This window comes from Manis pentadactyla, chromosome X (assembly GCF_030020395.1).
Source record: "Manis pentadactyla isolate mManPen7 chromosome X, mManPen7.hap1, whole genome shotgun sequence".
Classification (NCBI taxonomy): domain Eukaryota; kingdom Metazoa; phylum Chordata; class Mammalia; order Pholidota; family Manidae; genus Manis; species Manis pentadactyla.
The window spans coordinates 110,272-135,515 of NC_080038.1; the positions used below are offsets into that span (position 1 = coordinate 110,272).

General features: G+C 60.1%; 2 protein-coding genes across 5 annotated transcripts in view; one reads left to right on the forward strand and one right to left on the reverse strand.

Annotated features, from left to right (window-relative positions):
- LOC118935951 (cohesin subunit SA-2-like) overlaps window positions 1-15,864 on the forward strand; it is a 28,446-nt gene extending 12,582 nt beyond the window's left edge. The window contains exons 12-33 of the mRNA XM_057495972.1: window positions 641-720; window positions 1,006-1,113; window positions 1,796-1,925; window positions 2,013-2,054; window positions 2,201-2,315; window positions 3,740-3,843; window positions 4,782-4,874; window positions 5,004-5,093; window positions 5,821-6,027; window positions 6,776-6,852; window positions 7,213-7,300; window positions 7,406-7,486; window positions 7,891-7,983; window positions 9,042-9,204; window positions 9,604-9,749; window positions 10,684-10,785; window positions 13,029-13,180; window positions 13,327-13,458; window positions 13,773-13,951; window positions 14,164-14,269; window positions 14,790-14,871; window positions 15,477-15,864. Coding sequence (XP_057351955.1) covers window positions 641-720; window positions 1,006-1,113; window positions 1,796-1,925; window positions 2,013-2,054; window positions 2,201-2,315; window positions 3,740-3,843; window positions 4,782-4,874; window positions 5,004-5,093; window positions 5,821-6,027; window positions 6,776-6,852; window positions 7,213-7,300; window positions 7,406-7,486; window positions 7,891-7,983; window positions 9,042-9,204; window positions 9,604-9,749; window positions 10,684-10,785; window positions 13,029-13,180; window positions 13,327-13,458; window positions 13,773-13,951; window positions 14,164-14,269; window positions 14,790-14,871; window positions 15,477-15,491 — 2,385 coding nt within the window. The 3' untranslated portion in view covers window positions 15,492-15,864. The remainder of the gene's footprint in view (window positions 1-640; window positions 721-1,005; window positions 1,114-1,795; window positions 1,926-2,012; window positions 2,055-2,200; window positions 2,316-3,739; window positions 3,844-4,781; window positions 4,875-5,003; window positions 5,094-5,820; window positions 6,028-6,775; window positions 6,853-7,212; window positions 7,301-7,405; window positions 7,487-7,890; window positions 7,984-9,041; window positions 9,205-9,603; window positions 9,750-10,683; window positions 10,786-13,028; window positions 13,181-13,326; window positions 13,459-13,772; window positions 13,952-14,163; window positions 14,270-14,789; window positions 14,872-15,476) is intronic.
- Window positions 15,865-16,577: 713 nt separating this feature from the next.
- The window catches only part of LOC130678805 (serine/threonine-protein phosphatase 2A regulatory subunit B'' subunit beta-like), a 45,153-nt gene continuing 36,486 nt past the window's right edge, over window positions 16,578-25,244 (reverse strand). For all 4 annotated transcript variants that reach the window (XM_057496008.1, XM_057496009.1, XM_057496007.1 and 1 more), the window contains exons 8-13: window positions 22,671-22,719; window positions 22,064-22,153; window positions 21,667-21,842; window positions 20,424-20,542; window positions 20,225-20,331; window positions 16,578-17,272 (exon numbers count right to left, since the gene is read on the reverse strand). In XM_057496008.1, the coding sequence (XP_057351991.1) occupies window positions 17,128-17,272; window positions 20,225-20,331; window positions 20,424-20,542; window positions 21,667-21,842; window positions 22,064-22,153; window positions 22,671-22,719 (686 nt within the window). In that variant the 3' untranslated portion in view covers window positions 16,578-17,127. The remainder of the gene's footprint in view (window positions 17,273-20,224; window positions 20,332-20,423; window positions 20,543-21,666; window positions 21,843-22,063; window positions 22,154-22,670; window positions 22,720-25,244) is intronic.

Genomic DNA, 25,244 nt, shown 5'->3' on the forward strand with positions numbered 1-25,244 from the left:
GGGCGCCACCCTGGCGGGAGGTGCCCGCAGGGCTCTGCACTGCTGCAGGTCAGCCTCACCCACCCGCCCGCCCTCCACACCCATCGCTGTGGACCCAGTGACTTGCTGGCCCAGCAAGGCAGATGGGGGGGACGTCGCTGTGGGCGCCCCGATGCAAAGACCACTGTCCACTGGGCTGTCCTGTCTCACCCAGTGGTCACCAGGATGAGGCATGTCATGTCCCAGCAGGCCAGGGTCTCCACAGAGATGCTTGGCAAAGTCTGGGCACGGTCGGTTGACAGCATGGTGGGGAGGTGCTGCTGGCCTCTAAGGATGAGGAGGCTGCCCAGCACCCCACCACGCAAGGCCACCTACCCAGAGGTAGCCTCCAAATGCCCTGGGGCCAGGGAACTAAGGCAGGCTGGACCCTAGGAACCGTGGAGCGTGGGTGTTGGGATGGGAGGACAGAGGCGGGTGCTGGTCTAGTGGGACGTGTGGCGCTCACAGCCCCTGACCTTGGAGGGGCAGCACTGCAGCAGCTGGCTTGGCATTTTGCCGATGCATGGCATGCCCGGGGTGCCTTGTAAAGTCTCGGCAGTCCTGTGGCATGGTCAGGGTTAGGACCAGGACACGCTCTCATCTGCTGCTTTGGTTCCCTCAGAAACGGATCTTGTCGATGACCCAGGACAGACAGCCGGAAATCACCTCGGAATGCATGCAGCTCTTGGGGCTCATTTCTGAGTAAGTAGCCTCTGGGCACACGCATCCCTGATCGTCCTGGCCTGCATGGAGCACGTGGCACTAGCCCCACATGTCTGGACATGCAGGTGTGGGGGGGGGGCGGTGGGAGGTTGCAGGTACCATGAGCTGTGACTTTCAGGGGCTGAGGAATGGAAGTCCTCAGGGCCCTTGCTGGGCAGAGCTCCTTGGTTCTGGGCTCAGAGTCGCTCTGGTCCCTGACTCTTCACCCCCATGCCGTCACCCCACCCTCCCCATTGCCCCTCCCCTCTCCCCGTCCCTGCCCAGGCACTATGAGGGTGTCTTCTCCAACAAGGAGTACATCTTCCTGTTCCAGTTTGTGTACGCTGCCTACAGGCCCCTTGCAACGGCTGCGGGGCAGCTTGTCTGCAAGAGGTAGGTGGGCGGGGCCCCAGAGCACCTGGCGGGACGTCCCAAGGGCCAGGTGTCAGAGACGTCACCGTAATGTCAGGCACAGGGTCCTGAGACCTGAGCTGCTCTCTTCCAGATGGAGGGTGAGGAGCCCCAGGACATGGGGAACAGTTGGGGCCCGTCACCAGGGGTGGGCAGGGCAGGAGGGCGTGGACCCTGGTAGGAACACAGACGGACCCCTACTACCTGTGGGGACATGCTGATCTGGTGTGTGTGACACACACGTATGGGTACCAGACACGCTGACAGGTCCCCAGGTGAAGGCGTGTGCCCACGGGGGTCAGGCCCACCAGCCCTGTCCCTGGAGTCCCCCTGGTTTCTGTCCTGAATCATCCTCACTGTCCTGGGTCCTTGTCAGGCAAGGGTCTCTGTTCTAGGGTCCAAGGTGCAGAGACTGGGGCTTTTCCAGTCAGCCGTTGACCCCAGACGCTGGCTGCATGAGTGATTGCATATGTCTGCTTCTAGCACTTTCTCCGTGTCCCGGCCACATGGCCTCCATGTGTCCCGGCATCATGGCCTCCCGGGTCTCTCCTCACAAACCACCCTTGTGTGCGTGTGCTGGGATCCAGCTAGGCTGACCCCGCAGGGAGTGGCAGGAGTCTGGCCCTTAGGTGCTCAGTCACCCACATGGTCCATGTGCTGCCAGTCTGTCCGTCTTCCCCAGGCTCCTGGCACTGCCACCCCAGGAGAGTTTCCTTAGTCTGGAGCTCCCAGACAAGTTCAACAGAAACTTCCAGAGCATGAAGACACTGATTGACTTCTACCTGCAGGGCGAGGTGGGGATGCTGGGCCTGCATGGGGCTCTGTGAGGCATGACCTGTGTCCTGAGTCCTGTGTCGCATGTCCTGTGTCCCATGTCCCAGGTCGGTCTGCAGTGGGATCTGGTTCCTGGTGAACAACTCAGTGTGAGCTGTGGGACTCGGGGCTGGCGTCCTCATGTCCTCATATGCAGGGAGGGGAGGAGGGGGTTGCCATGCAAGGCATCCGGACACATCTTCACACGCTCTCCTGCAACATTCATGTTTTCACATGTCTGGCATGTCCCTGTCAGTTCCATAGACATGTCCCGTACCTGGTGGATGGCCTGTGGGATTCTGCGCCTTCCCTGGTCCAGAACTGGGAGTGTATGACTGCCTTGCTGCTGGAGCCGCGTGGCGGGCGCCGAGGTGAGTGAGCACAGCCTAGGCTGACCGGAGGCCCTGCTGCAAGTGTGGACTGCGGCTGGTGGCCCTGCCATCCCGTGGCCCCGAGTCCTTGTGGCCCTGCATCCTTGAAGTACTGTTGGAGCGTCTGAGACACCAGGGGCAGCATATGGGGCCAGGAGTGCTGTCAGTGACTCCCCCAGACCACAGGCACCTTGTGGTGAAGGGGCCACCTGTGGCTGTGTCCCAGGTTAAGCGTCCTCAGGTCCTGAGAGGTGGGGGTCACAGGTGTTGGGTAGGGTCACAGGATGAGGGCCAAATGCTGGAAGAGGAACAGCCTTGGGGGCCTCTGGAACAACCCTTCCCAGTCACATTCCTGTCTGGGTCCGTGGCCACCATACCACACTCCCCATGGTCACTGAACACGGGAGATACTGTGTCACGGGGACACCTCTTGTCCTCTGACCTGGGCTTTTGAGCCCAGCCGCATGGTCCCCTCGCCTCTTGGCTGTGAGCACCAGCTTCGTGGTCTGGCACATGGGCACACAGCAGCACTCACCCCAGGATGCAGGAGGCTCAATCGGAGACCAGTTTAAGCCCCTGGTTTGGTGTCACAAGTGACTGCAAACCAGGGACTTAAACCACAGGAATCCTCTTCTCTAGGTCTGGAGACCAGACGAGATCCAGGCGGGGCTCAGGCCCAGGTGGGGTGGGGCCTCCTCCCTCCCCAGGCTGCAGGGGAGGCTCCTTCCCACTTTTTCCAGTGTCTGGAGGCTCCAGGTGGCCCTGCGCTCAATGCCATGTCCCTCCCGTCCCTGCCTCCATCTCCACATGGCTTCCCCTCTGTGTCTGTGACTCTGTTCTTCTGTCTCTTATGAGGACATGTGTCATGGCTTTAGGGCCGCCCTCATCCAGGACAACCCTATGTCAGATCCTGCACTTAATCCCATCTGCAGAGACCCTGTTTCCTAATAGGGTCCCATGCTGAGTTTCTGGGAGGACGTGAGCTCAGGGAGGCAGCAGTCCCCTCAGAATACTCAGTGAGCCAGCTGCCCTTGTGATTTGTGGGTTGGAGGACCATGCCGCAGCCCTTTGGAACAATGCCCATAGGATCTGGTGTGAGGCTTTAAGGGCTGTCGTATGTTGCTGAGAGCACACGTGGGACCGTCTTGGGCGCAGGGCTGTGTGCTGAGCCTCACGTTGCGTGGAAGGGCGAGGGTGGCTTTTGTTGTGTGTAGTTTGAGGAGAGGGCTGGCCCTGGTCGACATTGTCTATGGACCTCACTGAGCCTGTGAGCCACGTGTTGGGGCGCAGATATGCCCATAAGACCCTGGCCATCCTGTGTGTCTGGGCACACAGCAGGCTCCCGCAGAGCAGTGCGTGGCTACAGAATGTTCTGCCTCCTGAAGGGGTTGGCATGGGTTGACCGGGCCCCTGTCTACCTGTAGCGCTGACGACCCAGCAGGAGCGAGTGCTCATCGAGATCCTCGTGGCCGCCGTGCGACAAGTCGCAGAGGGCCATCCACCCACTGGCCGCCGCCTGGGCAAGAGAGTCAGTGCCACCCCCGGCCAGACATGCTTCGTCCCCTGTGCTGGTCGCCCCACTGCCGCCCCACCTGCCGCTCTTGGCCCTGAGTGCCAGGGCTCTGGCTGCCGCCGCCTCTGCCTCACAGCGCCGCCTCTGCGTGGCTCCTGGGCCTGCCTGCTGTGGCTTCAGCCTTCTGCTTGCCACCCCAGCTGGCTGCTTGCTTGGGTGCTGGTCCTTCAGGCAGGGCTTCTGGGCACCCCGTCCAGGTGGGTCCCGTTGGCTCTACGTCACTGCTCATGCCCGTCTGCCCTCTGCCAGTGGCCGCACCATCCGCCAGCTGGTTCCAATGTCTGTTGTCCGCCCCCTTGGGGAGGTTGCTCTGCATTCCTGTGTCCTGTGTGCTGCCCGCCACCTTGGTGCAGCTGTGCATAGCATTCAGTCAGCCTCCGTATGTGTGCTGGGGTTGCTGGGACAAAGGACCACACGATGGGGAGCTCAAACCACAAGAATCATCTCCTCTAGGTCTGGAGACCAGATGTCTGAGGTCCAGGTGGAGCAGGGCCACGCTCTCTGCACAGGCTCTAGGGGAGGCTCCTTCTCACCTCTTCCAGCTTCTGGGGGCTGCAGGCAGCCCTGGGCATGTGGCCAGGTCCCTCTAGCCTCTGCCTCTGTCTCCATGTGGCTTCTCAGAGCTCTCTTGTGTCTCTCGTTTTCTATTATGAGGACACCTGTCATTGCATTCAGGACCATCCTATCAAGTGACCTGGGAGGACAGGACTCAGCCCCTCACCGTGGTTTCCTTTATTTGAAACAAAACACCAGAGAGTAGCAATTGAGAGCTTTCCCTTTGATGTGGGGGCAGCTCTGCAGTGACTGGGCCATGTGGGGGTGGGGGGGTTCTGAGGCCACCCTCAGACTTGTGGGTCAGTTGTGGGCTCAGGCTACACGTGCTTCATCTGCAGGCCTCCAGGGAGTTGGACAAAGCCCGCCGCTGGTGTGATCATGCTGACATGAGCCAACACTTTGTCAAGGTGCTGCCCCAGCTGCTGTCCAAGGTGCCCAGGGGGGAAGGGCCCTGGGGTGGGCTGCCCAGGAGGCTGAGGGAGCCCCAGAGCAGAGCAGGCCAGGGGGCCACAGAAGCAGGGGGAGGCAGAGAATCCCCTTCATGCATGTGCTCTGGGCAGTTTGCAGCCGACAAAGAGAAGGTGACCCACCTCCTGCAGATCCCGCAGTACTGCAACCTGCACATGTATGGCACAGATGGCCTGGACCCGGTGAGCAAGGAGAGCATGGCCCTCCTCCCAGGGGCAGGCGTGGGGACACATCCCCCATTCCCGAGTGCCAGGAGTGGGGACAGTGACCCCTTCTCACGGAGGGTCTGGCAGGGAATAGGGTGGGATGGTGACTAGCCATCAGTGTCCATCACCATTCCTGCAATCCTCTGGAGGCCCGTGCCTCACCCCTCTGAGGACATGCTGGCATGTGCCATGCTGGCACACTGCCCAGGGGCAGAGAGCCCGGCCTCTGTCCTGAAGGCTCGCATTGCCTAGTCAGCACCAGCCCTGTGGCCGGGGTGGGTGTGAGGCCTGACAGGGCGGGGCAGGAGGGGTATGGTGTTGAGGCATGGGGACGGCGATCCCAGGCATTGCTGTGTGGGGGTCTGCCGCCAGACTACAGGTCACCCCCCGCTCTGATAATTGGCATGATTGTAGGCCCAGGATCTGATGGCATCTGCCATTGGAATGAGCTGCCTGCACAAGCCTTGATGTCCTTTTTCTTTCTGTGATCCATATGCTGTGTTGTGGGGACCAGGGGCCAGGGGGCCCTGGCAGCTGGACTGGTGTGTTCTGTCCACATGTAGTGGCTGGCCACCCCCTGGCGAGCTCCTGTCATGCAGGGTCTGGCCCCCATGTACACAGCTCCCATGACCTTTGTCCCCGGCCCCTGACCTTGCCCCATGGCTCCTGGCCTGCCCTCGTCCCCGCCTGCCACCTTCCGCAGCACCTGGATGCCGCCCTGCTGGAGCTGGACTGCCTGGTGCAGCGGCACTCGGATGTGGCGGTCCTGGAGGCCTGCGCCCAGGCCTACGGCAGCTACTGTGACGAGGGGGGCCCTGCCCACTGCCAGGCTGTCCCTGCCTGCAGCCGGCTGGTGGACATGCTGGTGGACATGCTGACCCCGCTGCTGGACACGTTCATGCAACAGGAGGTGTGTGGATGTGGGGGTGGGGCTGTTGGGGGTGTGGATGTGCTGTAGGAGTGAGTAGAGGGTCACAAATGATCATGGCTTGTTGCTACCGGGGAGCCTCCCAGGAGCCCTGGAAGATGCAGCCTGGCAGGCATTTGGCTTGTCCACACTCGGTGCCAGGTGGTGTCTGTAAAGGACCACCTTGTACACATCTTGGGGTCGTCCTGCTCCCGTGTGAGAGCACCACACCCAAGGCCGCGAGGGCTGTGATCCGATGACACTTGGGACTGAGGCAGGCTGAGGGCCGCATGACTGGGCTGGGTGTCCCAGGCCAGGCACCGTGAGGACCTGCTGCTCACCCTGGGCTGCAGGCTCCTCATGCAACTGTGGCCCAGGGCTGGCCCTGAACTTGGGGTGCTGGGGGTTGGCCCTGTGCTGCCCACCTGTCTCCTCAGCTGTACAGTGAGCACCTGCCCCACGGTGCGTTCCTCTGGGACGCCCGAAGCACAGGGCAGGGTGGGAAGGGCCTGGAGCGGGCGGCCTCAGCTCCTGTGTCTGCCTGTGAGCAGCACCCACACGTCTGGCCTCGTCTTGCTTGTCTCCTGCAGAGCTGGAGGGAGATCAGCCAGCGGTTCTCCCTCCTTTCCTTAAGGCGGTTCTTAAGAGCCGCCTTCTGAAAAGTGGGAGGAGAGGTGTGGGTGCCAGGGAAGCCGGGGCTGAGGGCGCCCTGCCGGGAACACATCACCACCCTTTTTTCCCCGCCGTGCAGAAACAAGGTCTGTTCCCCAGACATGGAGAGGTGGTGCGGATCTGCTCCACGCTGCGCAGACTGGCTGCCTTCTACAGGTGAGCGGGTGGCGGCCAGCTCCCTGGGGGGGTCACGCACGTCCCCCAAAGTGCCTGCTGTCCTCACTTGGAAACACGGCCCCAATTCCTTGGCCCGGTGGTGAGGAGGACGCAGAGCTCGGGTGTGCCGGGGGGCCCTAGGCACTCGGAGTCCATCTGGGGCCCTGAGCCACATCCCCCCAGGCTGAGATGGAAGCCTCGGCTGGGCAGGTAGGTGCTGGACATCACAAGGCAGGGGACCCCCAGGCCTTCTGTGGCAGCGACCCCCTCAGTCTGCCAGGAGGGGTCCCCTCAGCTCCAGGGTCTGCTGAGCAGCATTAGTGTCCGCGGGCCCCTGAGACCCCGTGTGTTCCTGGCCAGCGCACACGACCTGAGCGGCTGGAACCTGTATGAGAAGGTGGACTGCCTGCTGACCTTCCGGAGGCAGCAGGGCAGCCTGCCCACCGAGGTGAGGGCAGCCAGCTTTGGGGTTCCTGCCAGAAGTTTGGGGACCACAGTGAGGAGGATGCCTAGGGTGGAGTCACACTGGCATCCCCCGACTTGCACCCTGCAGGTGGTCCACTGTGCACTCCAGTGCACCTACTATGCGCTCTTGTGGCAGATCGTTGCGGCCACAGACCAGCTGCCGCCCCAGGTGGGTAAGGGACCCGGTGGAGGTCAGGTGCAGGTGTGTTGTGGCCCCGGGGAGATGGGGTATCAGAGGGGCCGGTGTCCTAGCTTAGACAGGCGCTTGTCATCCCGAGCACAGGCTGGGCTTCGGGTCTGATGTGGTCACTGGACGTGGGCCATTGTCTGTCCACTGGTTGTGGGGTGAGGCTCAAATGATCTCTGAGCACCTGCCCCTGTGCTGGCTGGCTGAACCCCCAGGACATGCTTACTGGCCAGTCTCCTGCATTGACGCCCATCAAAACGTGGGTGTCTTTATGGGTTCCTGGAAAGTGCAGGTCAGAATTCCTCATGATGAAGACTGGGATGGGAGGAGGGTGAGTGTGGGGCTGTGGGGGATGCCCCCGCACTTACCCTCCTGCTGTCTGACAGGAGGTGCTCCTGGGCCTGCGGAGTAGGCTGATGAAGTTCTGTCTGGTCTGCCGGGCATACCTGGGCCACGAGAGCAAGGTGCTCAGCGAGAGGGTGGGTGTGCAGCTCTGTCCTTGCCGGCTTCCTAGGGTCAGGGCAGCAAGAGGGAAGCTAAGAAGGCCCTGCCCGTGACAGTCAGTGTTTGGTATTACACACGGAGGTGTTTACACATCTTCCACCATTTCTGGTACAATGATACCTTCCCTCACATGCTGTAAAGTCCCGTGAGCGCCAGTTTACAGGATCTCCTGTGAACTCTGTGTACATACACTCCCGTGAGTGCCATTTACACGCACTGCCATGAAACCTGTTTGCACGCGCTCCTGTGAACCCCGTTTATACGCCCTCCATGGGTGCCCTCTACCTATGTACTGCACGCCTTCTGTTGGGTTTTCCTGTGTTGGGTGTGGTAAGACTTAAGTCCTGAGCGTGTCTTCAGGTGTTTCCATGGCTAATATCTTTGGAGGCTGATCAAAGTGAAGCTGCTCATTGACGGGTTTCACACAGTGGGACTGAGACACTGCTTCCCACCATTACTCGTGCCCGATGACGTTCCTGCCCCTTGAGCATTTGGGTGTTGATTTTAAAAAGAACCTCTACCAATTTCTTAGGCTGAGAATGTCTCCTTTTTGACCTTTGATAATGAGGAGGTTCTGTGTTGACCTCACCTGCTGCCATGTTGTCTGGTTTGTTGCGTGTGTCCGTCCCTAGTGTGTATGTCTTGGTGATGGTCCTGGCACTGGCCTTCCTGCTGTGATGTTGCAGCTGTTTCCTCGTGTGCTGTCTTTATGTTGTATGTACCTTCATGTGTCCTCTGCCTTGTGTGCTGGCATCTGAAAGGTCCTCTGATGTCACTAAACATCCCGTGCAGGTTCATTTGTGCATCCATGTTTTGATCCTTCATCCTGTTTCATGTGCAGGGTTGGGCACAGGTGGGTGTATTTTCAAGGGGTTGGCTGACGTCCTCCGCCCCTTGCTGTGGGTATTGCCCAGCACTGTTGTGCACCCCACAGAAGGGCCAGGAGATCCTGGGAATAACTTGGGGTCAGAAGAGCTGCCCATGGAGGTGGACGCATGCCCAACCCCAACCCCCACCCCTGCCTGATCCCCAGGCTTTCATTCTGCTCTGTGACCTGCTGCTCATCCTGAGCCACCAGGGCCCAGAGGAGCACACGGGTCTCGGTCTACTCTTCTTCGTCCCCAACCACGTCCTGCAGGGCAAGCTGATCGCCTTTGTCAGGGAGCACGTGTTCCTGGAGGAGGCGGGGCCCCCAGGTCAGTTCCCTGGTGCCAGGTTGGAGGTGGGCTGGGCCTCAAGGGGTGCTCTCTGCGACTGTGGGGTGTCTGTCCCATCTGGGAGCTGCATTTCCCAGGAGTCCTTGGTTCACACAACCACAGGAGGTTCAGGAGAGCCCTGAATCTGGGTTCTGGGGACCTCAACCAGGTGAGAAGAATCAGGAATCCCAGGGACCCTGGCCATTCAGGTGCTTCCTGTGTGACGCCCCAAGTGTCTGTTGGGGGCACGGGCGCCAAGGTGTCCATTGGCAGCCCCAGGAGAGGGTGTAGCACCTGAACCCACCGTGGGTCTGGAGCATCCACCACCCCCTGGGCATGACTGTCCCGTGAGCGTGGGGGCCACCGGGGAGACATGGCAGAGCCCGAGTATCTCCCCAGGTTCCAGCAGGGTTTGCAAGGATGACACCGACAAGCTGGATAACCTGTTCAGGAGGAGAAACATGCTGGCTGTGTTCTGTAAGCTGATTGTCTACAACGTGCTGGAGATGAACGCGGCGGCCGAGGTCTACCAGTTCTATCTGAAGGTCTGTGTGCTCTGGGTCCTGAGTTCACTCGCCCCCTCCTTCCTGTTCTAACTTACCTTTCCTCCGAGGGATACACACTTGCAGTAACCGATTCCAGAAATATGGTGAACAGAAACGGAAAACATCCACCAACTTAGGCAGTGGCATTCTGAGACTTCTTGTGGCATATCTGTCTTGTGATACAATGAAGACGTGAACCCTTTGTTATTTGCCTGTCTTTCCCTAGACTGCTTTCTAATTGTGTTTTATTTCTGGGACACATCTTTTTTTCCTTTTTTAACCTCAAACTCTCCTGAGTTTTTTGGTGTGGCCATAAGGGCACACTGTCAGTGGGCTTTTCCTCAGCCTCCTGTTGGTTGGGTTGGTTCTCTGCCACACAGACAATGCACCTTTTAAGCAGTCGTATGCTAAGCCTCAGTACATGCTGGCAGCCACGTTGGGGCACCTGCTCACTGTCCAGTATTTGGTCAGTTCTTGAAGCTGTGCATCCTGGCCTGGCTCAGCTGTGCGTATTTACAGCCAGTGTGGTGCTGGCATTGCTCCTCACCCCCATCATTCCCTTGGTGCCCTGCCCTCCCCATGGGTGCATCCCCAGTTGGGCTGGGGGTGGATACAGCAGCCACTGGCCTGGGTCCACAGCTGAGCATGCAGCCGGCTGTGGCAATTGTGATGCCCAGTGGCTGGAGTGCCAGCTTTCCCAGGTCCCTGTTGGATGCCTGCCTGCTTGCCTGGGGCCACATACTTGCCCAAGGTCCACCGGCAGTGCAAGGCCCACCTGCTTGGTGGCTAGTGCTGAGTGCACAGTGGGATTCAGTTCCTGGGATGTGAAGACAGTGTGACAGCTGTGTGTGGCCCACGACGGTCTGTTTGATTTTGGAACCAGTCTGTGCTCAAGTACGACCATGGTTAACAATGCTATCTTTTTAATTTACAGCATTACCACCATTTTGGTGACATTATTAAGGAGACGATCACCAGGACGAGGCAGAATGACAGACTCCGCAACGCCTTGTCCCTGCTTCTGTGCCTGCAGCAGGTGAGCGTGCTGTTCCGGAAGGTCTGACGGGGACCCAAGGCTGCTCCCAGGCACGTGGAGCCCCTGCAAGTGGCCCAGGCCTTCGGGATGGTGGGTGTCGTCAGGGACACTACTGGTCACAGGCACATGCCTGGTCACAGGCACTGCTGCTCTTTCCTGCCTCAGGAATCACCCACCCAAGCTAGTGTGTGTTTGCAGCTTCTCAGGATGATGGTGTGCTCTGGTGCCTTAGCTTGGGCAGCCGTAACAAATCCCACAGACATAGACCCCAGGCACTTTGGTCTCTTAGTCCCAGAGGCTGCAAGTCTGAGATGGGTGCCAGCAGGGTCATGTTCTGGAGAGGGTCTCCTGTGTGCCCACATGGTGGACAGCAGAGGGGAAGCATGCTCTCTGGATTTGAGGACTCTAAGCCCTTCATGGAGTCCTCACCCTGTGAATATATGTAGTCCTCATCAGCCCCTGGTATCCCAGGCAGACGGGTCTCTCACCCGTTGCCCTGGCCTGGGTGCGCCTGCACCTATTCCCCGCGAGGTGGCCTTTCTAGCTGAGCTCAGGGACCTTGCTGCCTGCTGAGGCTGTACAGATGTAGGTAAGTCGAGGTCACTCTGTATGCCGTGAGGCCACCAGTTAGCTACAGGTGCTTTTTCCTGTGGGGCTGGGTTGGCCATTGCTGGGGACTGGTGTCCCTCAGAGGTCCCCAGGGCACCTCTGTGCTGCCCCAAAAGTGACTCAGGTTGGAAATCTCGTCTTCATTGTCACTTTATTGTGAAGACATGGGAGGGCATGTCAGTTTTCCAAGTCAGATTCTTCTGTCTTTTCCCCAGATGCACAGAATCTGCCATGGAGACAGTCTGTTTTAGGCTCTGTGGTGCTGCCTCACTTTGTTCTCCAGACCCACATGTCTGCCTCTCTCATCCTAAGTGGCCCCTGAGAAGTACTGGCAGATAATCCCATAAGCCCATGTTGGACTAATTAGGCACCACTGTAGTCTTGGAACTGTGGGAGAAGACCCCTCCATATTTTCTGTTTTGGGGATCGTGTGTCTTTCAGCTCTTTGTCCTCTGTGTTGTGGATGTGGTTCCATCACAGCTAACTGCTCAGTGGCTTCAGCTGTTCCCGGTGGCTGCTGGGGTTTCTTCTCGCTTCCTGTGCTTCTGTGGCTTATCAGGGGTGCCCTCTGAAAGCACCGAGTGTGTGTTTGCTGGCAGTGCCTATGACCAGGTGCCTGAGGTCCAGGATACAGCACCACATCTGGGCTGAAGTGACCAGGTCTTTCCTAGATGACTGTTGGGCTCTGTCAATGTTCTACTGGAACATGGGGTCCCTTTCCCAGCTCTGGAGGGCCGTGCACACTGTCCACGTTCACGCTGAGGTCTCACACTGGATCTCATTTCTCCTGCGATTTGCTGCTTGGTTGGAACAGCCCCACTGTTCCCTTCTTGCTGTGGAAGGGCAGATGCTCATAAGATAGTCACATGATCCAGAATTCCAACGAGCACATGTGGAACGTGTGGGTCCGGCAGGCCCACCCTATCCTGTGCAGGCATCTCTCACTGGGTGAATCGTGAGCGTGCATGTCTCCTGTGACATGGTATGGGGCCCTCACCTGGCAAGGCCCTGGGTGCCTCTGTTGGTGCGGGTGTGTGCTGGACATTTGTGGCTGCCCAGCCCCACTGTGGATTGGTGACCTGTGTACTGCTGCCCCTGTGCTTGGGGGGCCTCTTCACCAAGTCGGCCCTGTCATTGTCCACACACAGCCCAGCCACTCCCCAGCACAGATTCCCCAGATGGTCACTTGTCACCTTCCACCGTGGGGAGGGGGCAGGTGGAGGCTGGTGACACTGGTCTGGATTTTGGTGGGGGTGTTGCCAACTCTCCTCTGAAGTTTGGGGGTGTGGGAAAGCCCCCACCATGCCTCAGGACCTGACCCCATTGTGGGTCACCTACACCTGGGCAGAGATGTAGGGCTCCAGCCTGCCGTGGGGGAGGGCGGCATCCCCAAGCGTTGTTCCAGCCTCTGCAGGTCTGTTCCTGGTGAGCAGCAGGGAATCTGCAGATACAGACCCCGAGACTGGCACACGGCCGCCCAGCACCGGGACACAGAGTGCCCGGGAGCCCTGAGCCACGGACGAGGGTGTCCTCCAGCCTGCGGGTCATGGGGCAGGGCCGTGACCCCTCAGCCGCTTCCGCCCCTGCCCTCGCCCCCACACCTGCTCCGGGACTCATGGCCGCCTGTCCTGCAGCTGTTCCAGAAGCACGCGGATACCTGCGGCCTGGGCTTCAGCCCCGTGGAGTTCATATGCGGCCCTTTAGCGTCCATCCGCCTGCTCGCCCGCCGCCTGGCGCTCACGCTGGGCTTCGACCGTGCGCGTGACACCGCCCATCTCATCCACAGGTGCGTGTGCGCGGGCGTGAGCGTGGGGGCCACCCTGCACTTGCGCAGGAAGCAGCCCCGCCTCCCCGTGACGCTCGCGTCTGAGCCGCAATGCCCCGCCCACCTGAGCCCGGCCTCTTTGATGCCCCGCCCCCTGGACCGCGCAGGCGCGGTCTGGCCTTCGCCTTCTCGGAGGCTCCGGAGCTGGAGCAGGGCCGTCTGCGCTTCCCCAACCTGGGCTTCCTGCTGCTGCTCGCCGAGTTCTCCTGCAAGATCCCGCAGGCCGAGCGCGGGGCCGCGTGAGTGCCGGGGTCCTGAGGGTATGGGGGCGGCCCCCCTGGAGCTGGGGGACCCGGAGGTGGGTTGGGCCCTGGGCTGGTCGGGGAGGCCTGTTCGGGGGCAGCTTTGGGTGGGTGGAGTCGGGTCAGCTGGCGGCGGGTAGTGAGCCCGGTGCGGGGGGCGGGCCAGGGAGGGAACCTCCAGTGGGGCCAGGTCCACGCGGGCTTGGGGTGCTGCATGTGGGCCGGCGGCACTGCCCCTGCTTCCTCTGAGCCCGCGGTGCCCCTTCCCCTCACGTAGTCCCCCAACCGAACAGGTCCCCTGTCACCTGCAGACTTGCCCACTTCCGGGACTCCATCCCCGAGGGCCTGCCCATCTTCGGGGAGGGCGACGTGGACCCCCTGGTGGTCTACCGCAAGTCCTTGATGAGGACGTATGACGTCTTCCCCGGGGAGGAGGAGCCCGCCGCCAACCCGTTTGACGCCATATGCAAGCACATCAAGTGTCCCCAAGGTGGGGAGGAGGTCTGCGGGGTTGGGATGATGTGTACTTGGGGTGGGATGACATGGCCCCCCATAGTGGGGAGGATGTCCCCCAGGTGGGATGTCTCTGCGAGGGGCTGTGCTGGGTCGGGGTGTGGCGCCCTGGGTGGGGCTTTGCTGTTCCAAGTGGGGTTGTGGTGTTGGGTGGGGAGGGTGCCACAGCTGATTCTCTTGACGCTGCAGAGCTGCCGACGGGGTCGTGCTCCGCTTGGACACCAGACACCTTGGCCAGCTCCACTGGGACAGACACAGAGCTGACAAACCGTTCCCGGGGCGGCAAGTCCAAGAGGTGAGGTGTCGTGTCCATGGTAGGGTGGCCTGTGGGGCGTCCGCTGCATGGTTGGAACGTCAGCCTCATGGTTTCTGACTTCTTGAGTGGAGCTCTGGGGTGGCAGCTGTCCCAAGGTGGGGCTGGCTAGTCAGTCAGGGACACTGGTCACAGGAGGGTCCCTGGGGGCTGGGACCAGGGAGGGGCAGGTGCCTGGCATGGGCTGTGCGCCTGGGATGCAAGGGGCCCCTTCTGTCCCCCTGTTTCCTACAGCTTGCAGGCACTGTGGTGTGCCCAGAGCTGCTGGTGCCCACCTCCTCACCTCTTCCTCCACCTGGCCCCCTTTCTCCCTCCACTGTCACAATGTCCCCCCCACCTTCCCACAGCCCTGCCAGTGTGTCCTCACCAGGGCTCCTGATCCCAAGTGGCCCCTGCTTCAGTCTGTCACAGGGACAGGGGCCCAACAAGAGGCTGCGTCCCCAGGGGACTGTCTGGTCTCACCCACTGGCAGTACTCTGGGACTGACTTCATCTGCCCACAGGGACATCTTTGATGCTGACTTCCTGTCGGACTCCGAGAGCTCCGATGAAGATATCGACGTGGAGCATGTGCCCCCCCCAGAGGTATGTCCTGGGCTGGGCCGCACGTCCTTTTCCTGCCACCACCTCCAGGCCCCGGTGGGGCAGGCGGTGTGCCTCAAGGCTGCTGTGCCTGGATGCGGGGTGAGAGCACGTTCCCTGCATGGTTGCTCTGGGACCGAGGGCCCTGTGTGGATGTGTCACTGGGTGCCTGTTGTGTTGATACTTCCTGGGGGCCTAGCCCCGCAGGTGCTCTGGCGCATGTGGACTCAAAATGGCCAAGGCTAAGTGTGGTCCTTGAACCCAGGCCCGTGTGGCTCGGGACACTGATCTCAGAGTATCCTGGGTCGTTGGCCTTTTCTGGTTGCTGCCTGGCTGTCCCCAAGCCTGGCTGTGCATGAGCGAGAGCTAGGGTGCTCCTGGCAGGCAGAGTTCTGTAGCCACCTGGCAGCTCCTGCAGCAGGAGTGTGGGCTGGGCACCCTCTCTGTGTCCACAGTCCCTGTGACCCTGCAGGTTGTGGTAGTCTGGCGTTTGGGGACTTGCTGGTTGCCAACAGTCAGACTCAGAACTGTCCCCGACCTGCATGCCTGAGCCTGCCTACACCTGTCTGGGTCCACGGGCACTGAGGGTCTGCCCCGTCTGTCCCCAGGGGGTGTCTGACTGAGCAGTTCCTAGCTCTGGTGCCCTGTGTGAGGAATGCCTGTCACCATGGTGTCCAAGCCAGCCGTCCCTGGGTGGGGGAACCAGTAGCCTCGAGTGCAGCTGACCAGGGCCCTAGAGGCCTCCAGGCTGTAGGGCACTGACCCTGCTGTCTGCACCCATGGATCTGACCCCTGTTCATGGGGACAGGGCTTTGCAGCTGTGAAGTGGGGGCCTTTGGCGTGCCCACTTGCCCACCCAGGTGCCTTTCCCCCCATGGCTTCCTTGCTGGACTCACCGATGACCACTCTCCACTGGGAAGGAAAATTCCAGAACCAGCTCTCCCCCAGCAGTGGGGTAGGGGGCTGGCTCCCTTGTCTCATGACGGCCCCGGTCGTGTGTGGGCTGTGGGCTCCCCCTCTTGTGGCTCAGGGCCTGGGTGCTGGAGGGTTGTCCCCAGTGCTGTTGCCCAGCTGCAAGGGAGGGAGGCTCCCTTGGGTGTCTGCTCAGCGCCTGGATGTTGCAGAGAAGTTGGCAGAGCCTGACTGGGGCAGGAGGGCCACGGCAGCTGGTCAGTGCCCTTTCCTGGGCATGCATAGTGGGACCACTCCTCACTCCAAATCTCATGCTGGTGCCAAACTGAGCCTCCCCTCACAGCAGAGTGGACGTTGAGGGTCTCTGCTGTCCTGCCTAGGGGACTCCCTTGGCCCTCACCCCAACGGGAGCTGCACATCCCCGTGTGGGCCGGTTCCACAGGGCCTCTGCACCAAGTGGGCTAGGACATTGCTGCCTGAGGCATGTAGGGGCGGGGGGTCCTGAGGCTGTGTTCCCTGTCCTCCCAAAGCTTTGGGAGCTGGAAGAATGGCCTATAGGGTGGCTCTTGGGTCCCTGTTGCCAGAATGCAGACCCCACGGCTGAGGAGAGCCAGGCCACAGAAGCTCTCAGGGCCTGCGACCTTGGCTGGGGTTCCTGCCCCTAAAGGCCGTCATGTCCCGTGGAGTCCCCTGCGCATCACTGTGTCCCTTGTGAGCCATGCCTCTGTGTGTCCACATCGTGCGAGCTGAGCCCGCACCAAAAAACCCTGAAGTTCTTTATTGAAAATGCAAACGTGAATCTGTAAGACGTTTTAAAACTGCTCTACATGACAAATAAAAGCTTTACACGTTCTGTGCATTGACATAAAAACGTTCCAACAATTTTGAGGGGACCCCTGCACCCCATGTGAAGGGCACAGTGCCCAAAATTCACATGCAGACAGAAGGCTCCCGCTGCTGCGGCTCCTGGAACATTCCAGACTAGATGGCGAATGTAGCACACATGTCTGGAGGTCTGGAGTCAGCACGTGCCACATGGCCCCCAGGGCAGACCCTCCCGGAGAGACCACTTCCCCTCCAGGTCGTCTGCCAGGACAGTAAGTCTGCGATGGCTTAGCCAAAAGTGAGTGTGCGGGCCACGGGCACCTGGTTTGGGGAGGGTTTTCCCCAGGGCCAGCATGTCCGCCCTTCCAAGGTGGCTGACGCTCCAGTGACCTGTGACCAGCTTTGTGCTGAATAAATACATCTGTCATTCCATACACACGCACCTTGTTTTCTGTAAAAGCTCAACAAACGGTTTCGTTCTCTGACACAAAAGCTGCACAGGGAGTCCCTCGTGGGCGCAGGTCACAAGGGTGGCAGGTCATCATCCCCACACTCACACAGGTCGATGGTGCTCAGAGCGGACGGCACCTCAAAGAAGGGCCTCTGGGCCAGTGGAGACCGCAGCGCGCTCAGCTTCTGGTCCACGGGGCTGAGCTCGGCTTCGTACCTGCAAGGAGGGGCTGGGTGAGGTCATGGGCGCAGAGTGGGGCAGCACCCCCTGCAATCAGAGCAGCAGACCTGCCCCTGTAGGCACTGCCCATGGGCCCAGCGGCTCCCCGATCAGTGGATGCAGCAGCTCAAGGGAACATGGGGCCCAAGATATCACTGGTGGATGGCACCCCAGGCAGCTTCAGCAAACGGGGGAGGAGCAACTCTGCTGTGCTCTAGGGGGGGTCAGCATTTCCTGAGACCAAAATGAGACAGTGCCACAGGATCACCAGCGATCCCATCAAGTGGACCCCAAAAACAGAAAAGGGCGACAGGTCTCATTTCCAGGCAGGGTTCCTGTTGGGAAGGAAGGCTGCTACCACCACCGCAAGTCACTCGGCTCACGGACCCACCGACTGTAGAAGGGAAACCCGTCGGCCAAGAGCATCCGACCAAATTCAGTACTCGGTCTCAGCAGAGTGGGAGTAGGAAGGACGTATGGAAAGCCTGTCAGGGAACCCTGCGCTTCGCGGTGGATGAAGGGGACGTCCCACCTCAGCTTGGGAAGCAAGGCAAGGCTGTCACCCTCAGCGCTTGATCCAGGCCTGTCCTGGGTGAGCTGGGAGGTGCACGGGGAGGAGAGGAGGACTGCGGTTGCTTGTGCTTGGGTGGTGAGGAGGTCAGTGCAGAGCACGGGGCACTACCGACGGAGAGGCCCTGTTCTAAAGCACCTTTCCAATACCAAAGACTACCATGTACTCTAGAATCTCCCCAGATACATGCAAGATCTATAAGCTGAAAATGACACAAGAGATGGGAGACATCAGAGAAGACCTCAGTGAATGGAGAGATGGTGTGTTTGTGGGCCAGGAGATGCAGGGTCAGTAAGGCTTCAAGTGTCCCACATGGGCTCCCTCCCCCAGAATCGCAGTGTTCCCGTGTGAACTTTGTAGGAACACTACTCCCATGTAGAGGCAAAGGAACCAGAATTGCCAGCAGGGTGTTGGAAGAGGAAGCTGGCAGGATCTCATCTCATGGCTGCCGAGCTCCTGAAATCAGGGCTGGGTGGCTGTGACAACAGTCACACAGATCGGTGGGACAGATGGTCTCCAAATCCGTCTCACAGCCGTGGGGCCGTGGGGCCAACTGTCACCCCCTGGCAACTCAGCCGAGTCTGGTCGAGGTGCCTGGGACCCCGCGAGGAGCAGGGCCGGGCCTTGCTTTGCAATCTCACTTCTTGCATGAAGCTGTAGCAACGCACATGCTGCCGTGTGCCAAAGGCACACCATGAGGTTCAGAGACTGCACACGTGGCCCTGGTGTCCCATCCCACAAGGACGCCAAGCCAATTTGACGGCTTTCCTACAACAGTGTGGGGAAACTGGGTGTCCACACGCATGGAAAAGTGTTGGGACATCCCTGCGCCCCGTGGGAAGTGGAAGCACCAGAGGCCTGAATGTGAGCATAAAACACTACAACTTCTAGAAGAAAACCTCCACGGACGAGGCAGTGGTTTCCAACGTGTGACAGCAAACACAGGCTGTGAGGATCACGTACTGATCAAGGCCACGTCATCAGAATGAAGGTTGGCTCCTTTCCGAAACACTGCGGTGGGAGGACAAAAGCGCGCCACCAGTTGGGAGGAGACGGGATGTCCCGTTCCTGACACAGCCCGTGCGTCTAGGAGGTACAGAGAGCCCTTACCACGCGAGGAGGAGACAGTGCACAACTGGGAGCTGACGAAGGATGCAGCCCTTCACCAAGATGACTGACCGTAAGCAAGGTCAGGCGCGGGCACTGCTTCCTCAGCAAAGACGCGGCAGTTGAAGACAAGCGGTACTCCACAGTGCCAGGAGGGGGAACCCTCGTGGGGCTGCAGGGTGGTGTGGCCAAGACACATGGGCAGCGCCAAGAAGGTAAGGCTCCTCCCACATGAACTGCCATCTAACTCCGAAGGACGGGGCCAAGAGAAGGGAAAGCTCAGGTTCCCAGAAAGCCAGTGTGCGAATGTTCACAGCGGGGTGATTCCCCTGAAACTGGGAAGGTGGCAAACCACCCCAGGCCCTTTGCCTGGTAAGCCCCGTGGCCACCCGTGCGTCAGAGTGCTGCCCAGCCACACCGTGAATTGCAGACGCCCTGTGAGGTTGCATTTCTGGACGTTCTGGAAAAGGGAATCCCAAAGCACAGAGTAGCACTTGCCAGGTGGTGAAGGGAAAGGGCTTTGGGGGGCTGGCCCCCTACCGATTCTGGAACTATCCAGGGGTGGCAGGAGGCACTGTCACCAAACCAGCAGCCCCCATGGGGAGACGCCATCCTGCATGTGGCAGCGTCAAGGCTTCCCATGGGAACCCGGGTGTGGCCGTGCTTGTTGGCACAGCGCCAGCACCAGACACCTGCCCCTCCCCAGACTGGCCACAGACCTGGGAGCCAGACACCCACTCCTGCCCGCGCCTGGCCTGCATGCTGCGAGCCCGGGATGGAGTGTCCCACCAAATGTGTTACGGGCACAGGAGAAGGCAGTCTGTCCGGGGGTCTGACAGGCAGACGTGGAACTAAGCTGAGGTGCCCATGTAGGCGGGGAGGGGCAGATGCTGGGCCTTGGGCTGCCCTGGGAGGCCCCAGGACAAGCAGGAACAGCAGGCAGCTCCAGCCAGACGTCACACAGGCCTTCTGGGGCTGCAGCTGGACAGATGACACCCACCTGCCTCTGTCCCCACCCAGTGCCCTTCTCATGCTTGTCACGGGTGCTCCAAGGGGCACTGAGCAGCACCCCCCCCACTGGACTGCCCAGGCCCTTCTGAAGGGGCTTTCTGGGTGAGGTGGGTATGGGAAAGGGGGTGCCTGCTGCCTATCTGCCACTCGTCCAAACCCCGCAGCCTGGTCCCCACTCCTCTCTCCTGCATGCTCCCAGCCCCCACTCTCACATGAGAAGGCAGTGCGAGTCCTTCTGGGTCCCCCTGGTCCCCACTCACCCGTCCCCCCACGGCTCTCCCGCAGCTTCCTCGGCCACGAGGATGTCGTACTCCTCGGCGGCGTACTTCTCCCAGTCTGAGAGCTCGGGGCCTTCGCTCTCGCTCTCCTGGAGGAACACACAGGTCAGGGGCTGCGGAGGCAGAGCGCTCACCCCGCACCCGCACATGACCGTCACCCTGCCCCGCCCCCTGCACTCACCCTGAGCAGGGAGGCCTGCTCTCTCTGCTCGTGGTCCAGGTACTTCTCGACGTTGAAGAACGTATCAAAGAAGACATAGGCCAGCTTACACTTCTTGAGGTCACCCAGCGAGATCCGCCCTGTGTGCAGGGAGCATTTACTGCCAGGAGGACTTGGGGCCCAGCGTGCCCTGGCAATCCACCTTCAAGAGCACCCTGTGCTCTGACAATGCCACGGACAGAGGAGGCCTACGAGGTGGCTCCACATGAGCAGTGGAGCAGGGCCCCGAGGATCTAAGCCCACACAGGTGGAGGGGGCACAAGGACACAAGCTCTGGCTGCCAGGGCACTCCCAGCAGATCATGTGAGCTGCCGGTACACACACTTACTGGGAGGGGCCCAGTCAGGGCGGGGGTCCAGGCCAGTCGGCTACAATGCCCCCGACCAGGATTACCAAACACAGGCACAACAGTAACTGAGGTGCCTGAGTTCAGGGGACAACTCCCTTTGTTCCTTTGACCTTGGGGGTGTCCCATGTCCCAACGTGGGCAGCTATCCACCCTCTTGGGCACAGCCTTCTCAGCTGTGCGGCAGGACAACCCCATCAACCCAGGTGTCCTGGCCACAGGGGGAGGGACGTACAAGTCTGGGACTCGGGCTGGTGGCAGGGGACCCAGGCTAGATCTCCCCGAAGATGCAAGGAGCACAGGCAGGGGGACTTGCATGTGTGGTCAGGACACCCACCACCTGGCCCTGGAAGGTATGTGTGCTCCCTATACAGGACAAGACCCCAGCATGGGGAGGGGGCGCTGAGGGGTCACATGGGGGCTGAGGAGGACAGGGAGGACTAGACACACCGTGCTGCTCAGCACTTAGTGACTGGCCCCGACAAAGCTGATGTCCCACGTGATGACACTAGCTCACCTGCCCTGGGTGCTATCACCAGTGACAAGGGGTTGGTACCAGTCCCCCTGAGGCCCTGCTCACCCTTGACACCAGCTCAGTGGGGATGGCTGTGCCCTGGTGGGCGCCCCTTCATGGAACCCTGTCTCACATGGGGGCATGCCTCACCTCATACAGGGGCTGCCCTACCTCACATGAGGGTGTCCCTTCTTAAACAAAGGTGTGTGCTCCACCTCACCCAGGGCACCCCATCTTGAACACAAGGTGCCACGCCTCACACACGGTGGTGCCACTTCTTACACTGACTTACGGGAGGCCCCATGGCACATGTGAGCTGCCCCATCTGACGCGTGGGCCATTACCTTCCCGCTGGGGCTTCACCAGGTCCAGCATCTGGCAGAGGCAGTCCTCGAAGGGCAGGGCCTCGATGGCCATGCTGTCCAGCCTGCGGCACTGCTCCTCATAGAAGTACTGCAGCTCGAACATGGACAGGGCTCCGTCGCCGTCCAGGTCCATGCAGCGGAACCAGTACTCGATGCTGCCATCAGCGCCAGTCAGTGCGGGCCTCGGGCAGCCTGGCCGCCCGGGACAGACCTCGCAGGGGACCGGCCACCCCCAGATGGACCCCTTCCGGGCTCCCTGCCTGGGGGGTGCCCCACCCAGGACTGACCACACCCGGATGGACCCTCAAGGATGACCGCTCATGCACGGCTCCTGATGTTCCAGCAGGTGAAGCACAGGCAGCTGCCAAGCACCTACCTGGTCGGGGTGTTTTTGTCTTCTTCGGAGATCAGAAACCACACAAAGTCAGCGTAGCTCATCTTCCCTTCCTTCTGTACGCTTCTGCCTCTGAGTTCAGGGCCAGCACGGGAGCCAGAGATGTGAGTGAGGAGGAGCAGCACGCCCCAGGAAGGCCGTGCCCGCCTCCCCTGGGTGAGTCGGGCCTACGTTTGCTCAATCCCACGTGGTTCCTACTTGAGAGGAAGTCTGAGGGTGTGAGCAGCTGTGCGACCCCAAAGGTGGTTCCCCAGGGTCCCGGGAGGGGCAGGAGCAGCTGCCACTGCTGAGTCAGCACTGCCTGCCAGCCTCCGATGCCTGGACTCTAGTGCTCGCTTGGACGGCCAGGGCCTGACTCGGACCCCCGACTCGAGGCCTGCGTCCCCCCTTCCGGGTAATGCCAGGGACAGAGATGTGCATGTGCCTTACTAACGGCATCACGTGACAATGTGTTCTCCCTTATGGCCTCGTTGGCGGCAGCACTCAGAACACACACCCGTGTCAGGACCTGAGCTGGAACGAGCTCAGGCACAGAAAACCGGCCACCATCATGAGAAGGAAGACCAAGAAGCAGTGAGCTGGCACGTACCGCGTCACGGCTCCTGAGAAAATCCTCTCGATCATCTTGGTGGATATAGCTGCAAAGAAGAACAGGCCGTGAGTCCCTGCAGGGTGGTCCTGGCCCGTGGCCCCGGAAAAGGCGGGCGGGCTGAGGGCTGAAATGCTGAGAGCCAGGCCTGGTCAGGGCGGAGCTGGGGAATGCGCAGCCCCCGGCACATGCCTGTCCCCTGAGCTTTCCCATCCTGGGGGCTGAGCCCAAATGTGAGTCACAGGTGGAAAGCAGCTGCAGCTCCAAGGCAGGAGAAGCCCGTGAGGAGCACAACTCGCCTGCGTTCACCCCCAGGCGTCTGCTTCCCGACACTGTCACTGCGACTGGTCAGAGCAAACGTGCACCTCAGCTAACACCCAACTCACAGGCAGGAGTGCTGGAGGACACGTAATAGTTCCCTGGGCCACTGTAACCACCACCGACCACGGGCTTTAAGAAGACACGTCCCCCGTGCTGGAGGCTGGACCCCGAGGTCCAGGTATGGGCGGGGCGGGGCCTCCTGAGCCTCCCCCCTGGTTGTGCAGATGCCGTCTTCTCCCTGTGTCCTCAGGGGGTTGTTCCTGTGTGTCTGTGTCCACATCTCCTCTTATAGGGACACAAGTACTATGGGATCAGGGCCCACCCTATGGTCTCATTTTACCTTCATCCCCTCTTTAAAGGCCCTCTCCAAATACAGCCCCATTCTGAGGTCCTGGGGTGAGGGCTTCATTCCACAAATTTGGGGGGACACAGTTCAGCCCATACTAAGCATATGCCCACAAGATAGGGAAATAAAGACAGTCTTTTCCCCTAACCCCCACTTCACCCTAACTCAGTGAAATGAGTTTCACCCCTAATGGGAAATGCCTGTATGTGTCAGAGTTTGAATTGTGTCTTCTGAGAAGACATATCCATGTCCTGACTCCTGGAACTTGTGAAAAGGACCTTATGAGGAGATAAGGGTCTCTGCAGATTTGACTAAGTGAAGAATTGGAGATGAGGTAATCCTGGATTAGGTGCCATCAACAAAAACAGATAAGGAGATACACAGACACAGGAGAAGCCACATGGACAAGGAGGCAGTGATGGGAGGGACAAGCCCAGGGCCGCCTGGAGCCCCCAGAAGCTGGAAGAGGCAGGAAAGAGCCTCCCCTGGAGCCTGGGGAGGGAGCAGGCCCCACCCTGCCTGGACCTCAGACACTTGGTCTCCAGAGCTGGGGCAGAATAAATCTGTTGTTTTAATCCATGTAGTCTGTGGCAAGTTACAGCAACCTCCGCAGAGTCTTGCACACCCCTCCTGGGTGACAATCCCTCATTAACTCCTTCATATTGGACTCCTGGCTGTCAGAGGACAATACCCTGCTGTTTCAGTCAGAGCAGCCCCAGGGAACTAGCACAGCTGACCCGGATTCCCATGTCCAGTGATCTGCAAACAGAGCACCACAGGAACCCCCCCACCCCCCACTCACCGTGGGCTGCACAGGACAGGGTCAGCACTGACTGCTTGCTCCTGTATTATGTGAGGCCAATCCCATTGCTGCTTGAGAAGCCCCTTTCAGCTTTTGAAACTGGCCCAAATGGAAGGGATGTATCATGGCACCCATATCACCACGCAGATTGTTCTGCAAGGCACTGAGTGTACTGTCCAGGCCAAGACCACTGTCCCACAGTTACTGGTATTCTAAGGGCAGACGAGGCCATGATGCCAGTAGCTTCAAGCCCTGCTTGTTGACAAACCTTCAAGGCAGACCCTGTGAGTGCGTCCAGGTGTGATGCTTCAGTTCATGGGACAGGAGGCCACAGGGTCAGGGTCAGGCTGCAGGGACTTGGGACCAGGGCTGGGGAGCTGGAGGGCCTGTGGGCTGGGTTGACGTCATCCGGGCAAACTGTGTGCCCAGCCCCCACGGGCTGATCCCGGAGCCCATGCCAGAACTGAAATGTGTGGTGAGTTTAGGGATGATATTGCCCGGGGCCCAATGCCAGGCAGAGAGACAGAGAGGAGATAAGCCCAGAGAGCTGGTGTCTGGGAAACGCTGCACAGACCACCACAAATAAAGCAGATGCCCAGCTGGGCTCAGAAATTCTCTCATGAATGTGGTTATTAGGAAAAATTACATGAGAAGGTGCAAGAGTAAGGAAATCTGTCAGGAAACTTAAAACCCCGAAGGCATACTTAAATTTCAGCTGACTTATGTACTAGGAATTTTGACCTCTTGCAATAGAAAATAGAAAGACCTAACTTTCCTGCTAAGGAAACACCCACACAGGATTCTTTCCCACCACGTCTGAATTGTGAGGAGGCCTAAAATTAACCTGCCCGGCCCTCTGTGCTGAGAACGGACAGAAGCCCACAGAGCTCTGCTGTTAGGGCAGGAAATGAGGCTCAGAGAAAAAGGCATCTGGGCGCTGAGCGGTCATCGCGGGCACCAGGCTCACGCTCCTCTGGGTTCTGGATGCAGCACCCTTCCAGATCCTGCCCACCCAGAACTGGCTGTTTGCTGTCCGAGCACAGCGCCTGGCTCCATCCTCGCGGAGAGGCTGGTCCACAGACAGGCCCCCCGCAGCCCCCGCGCC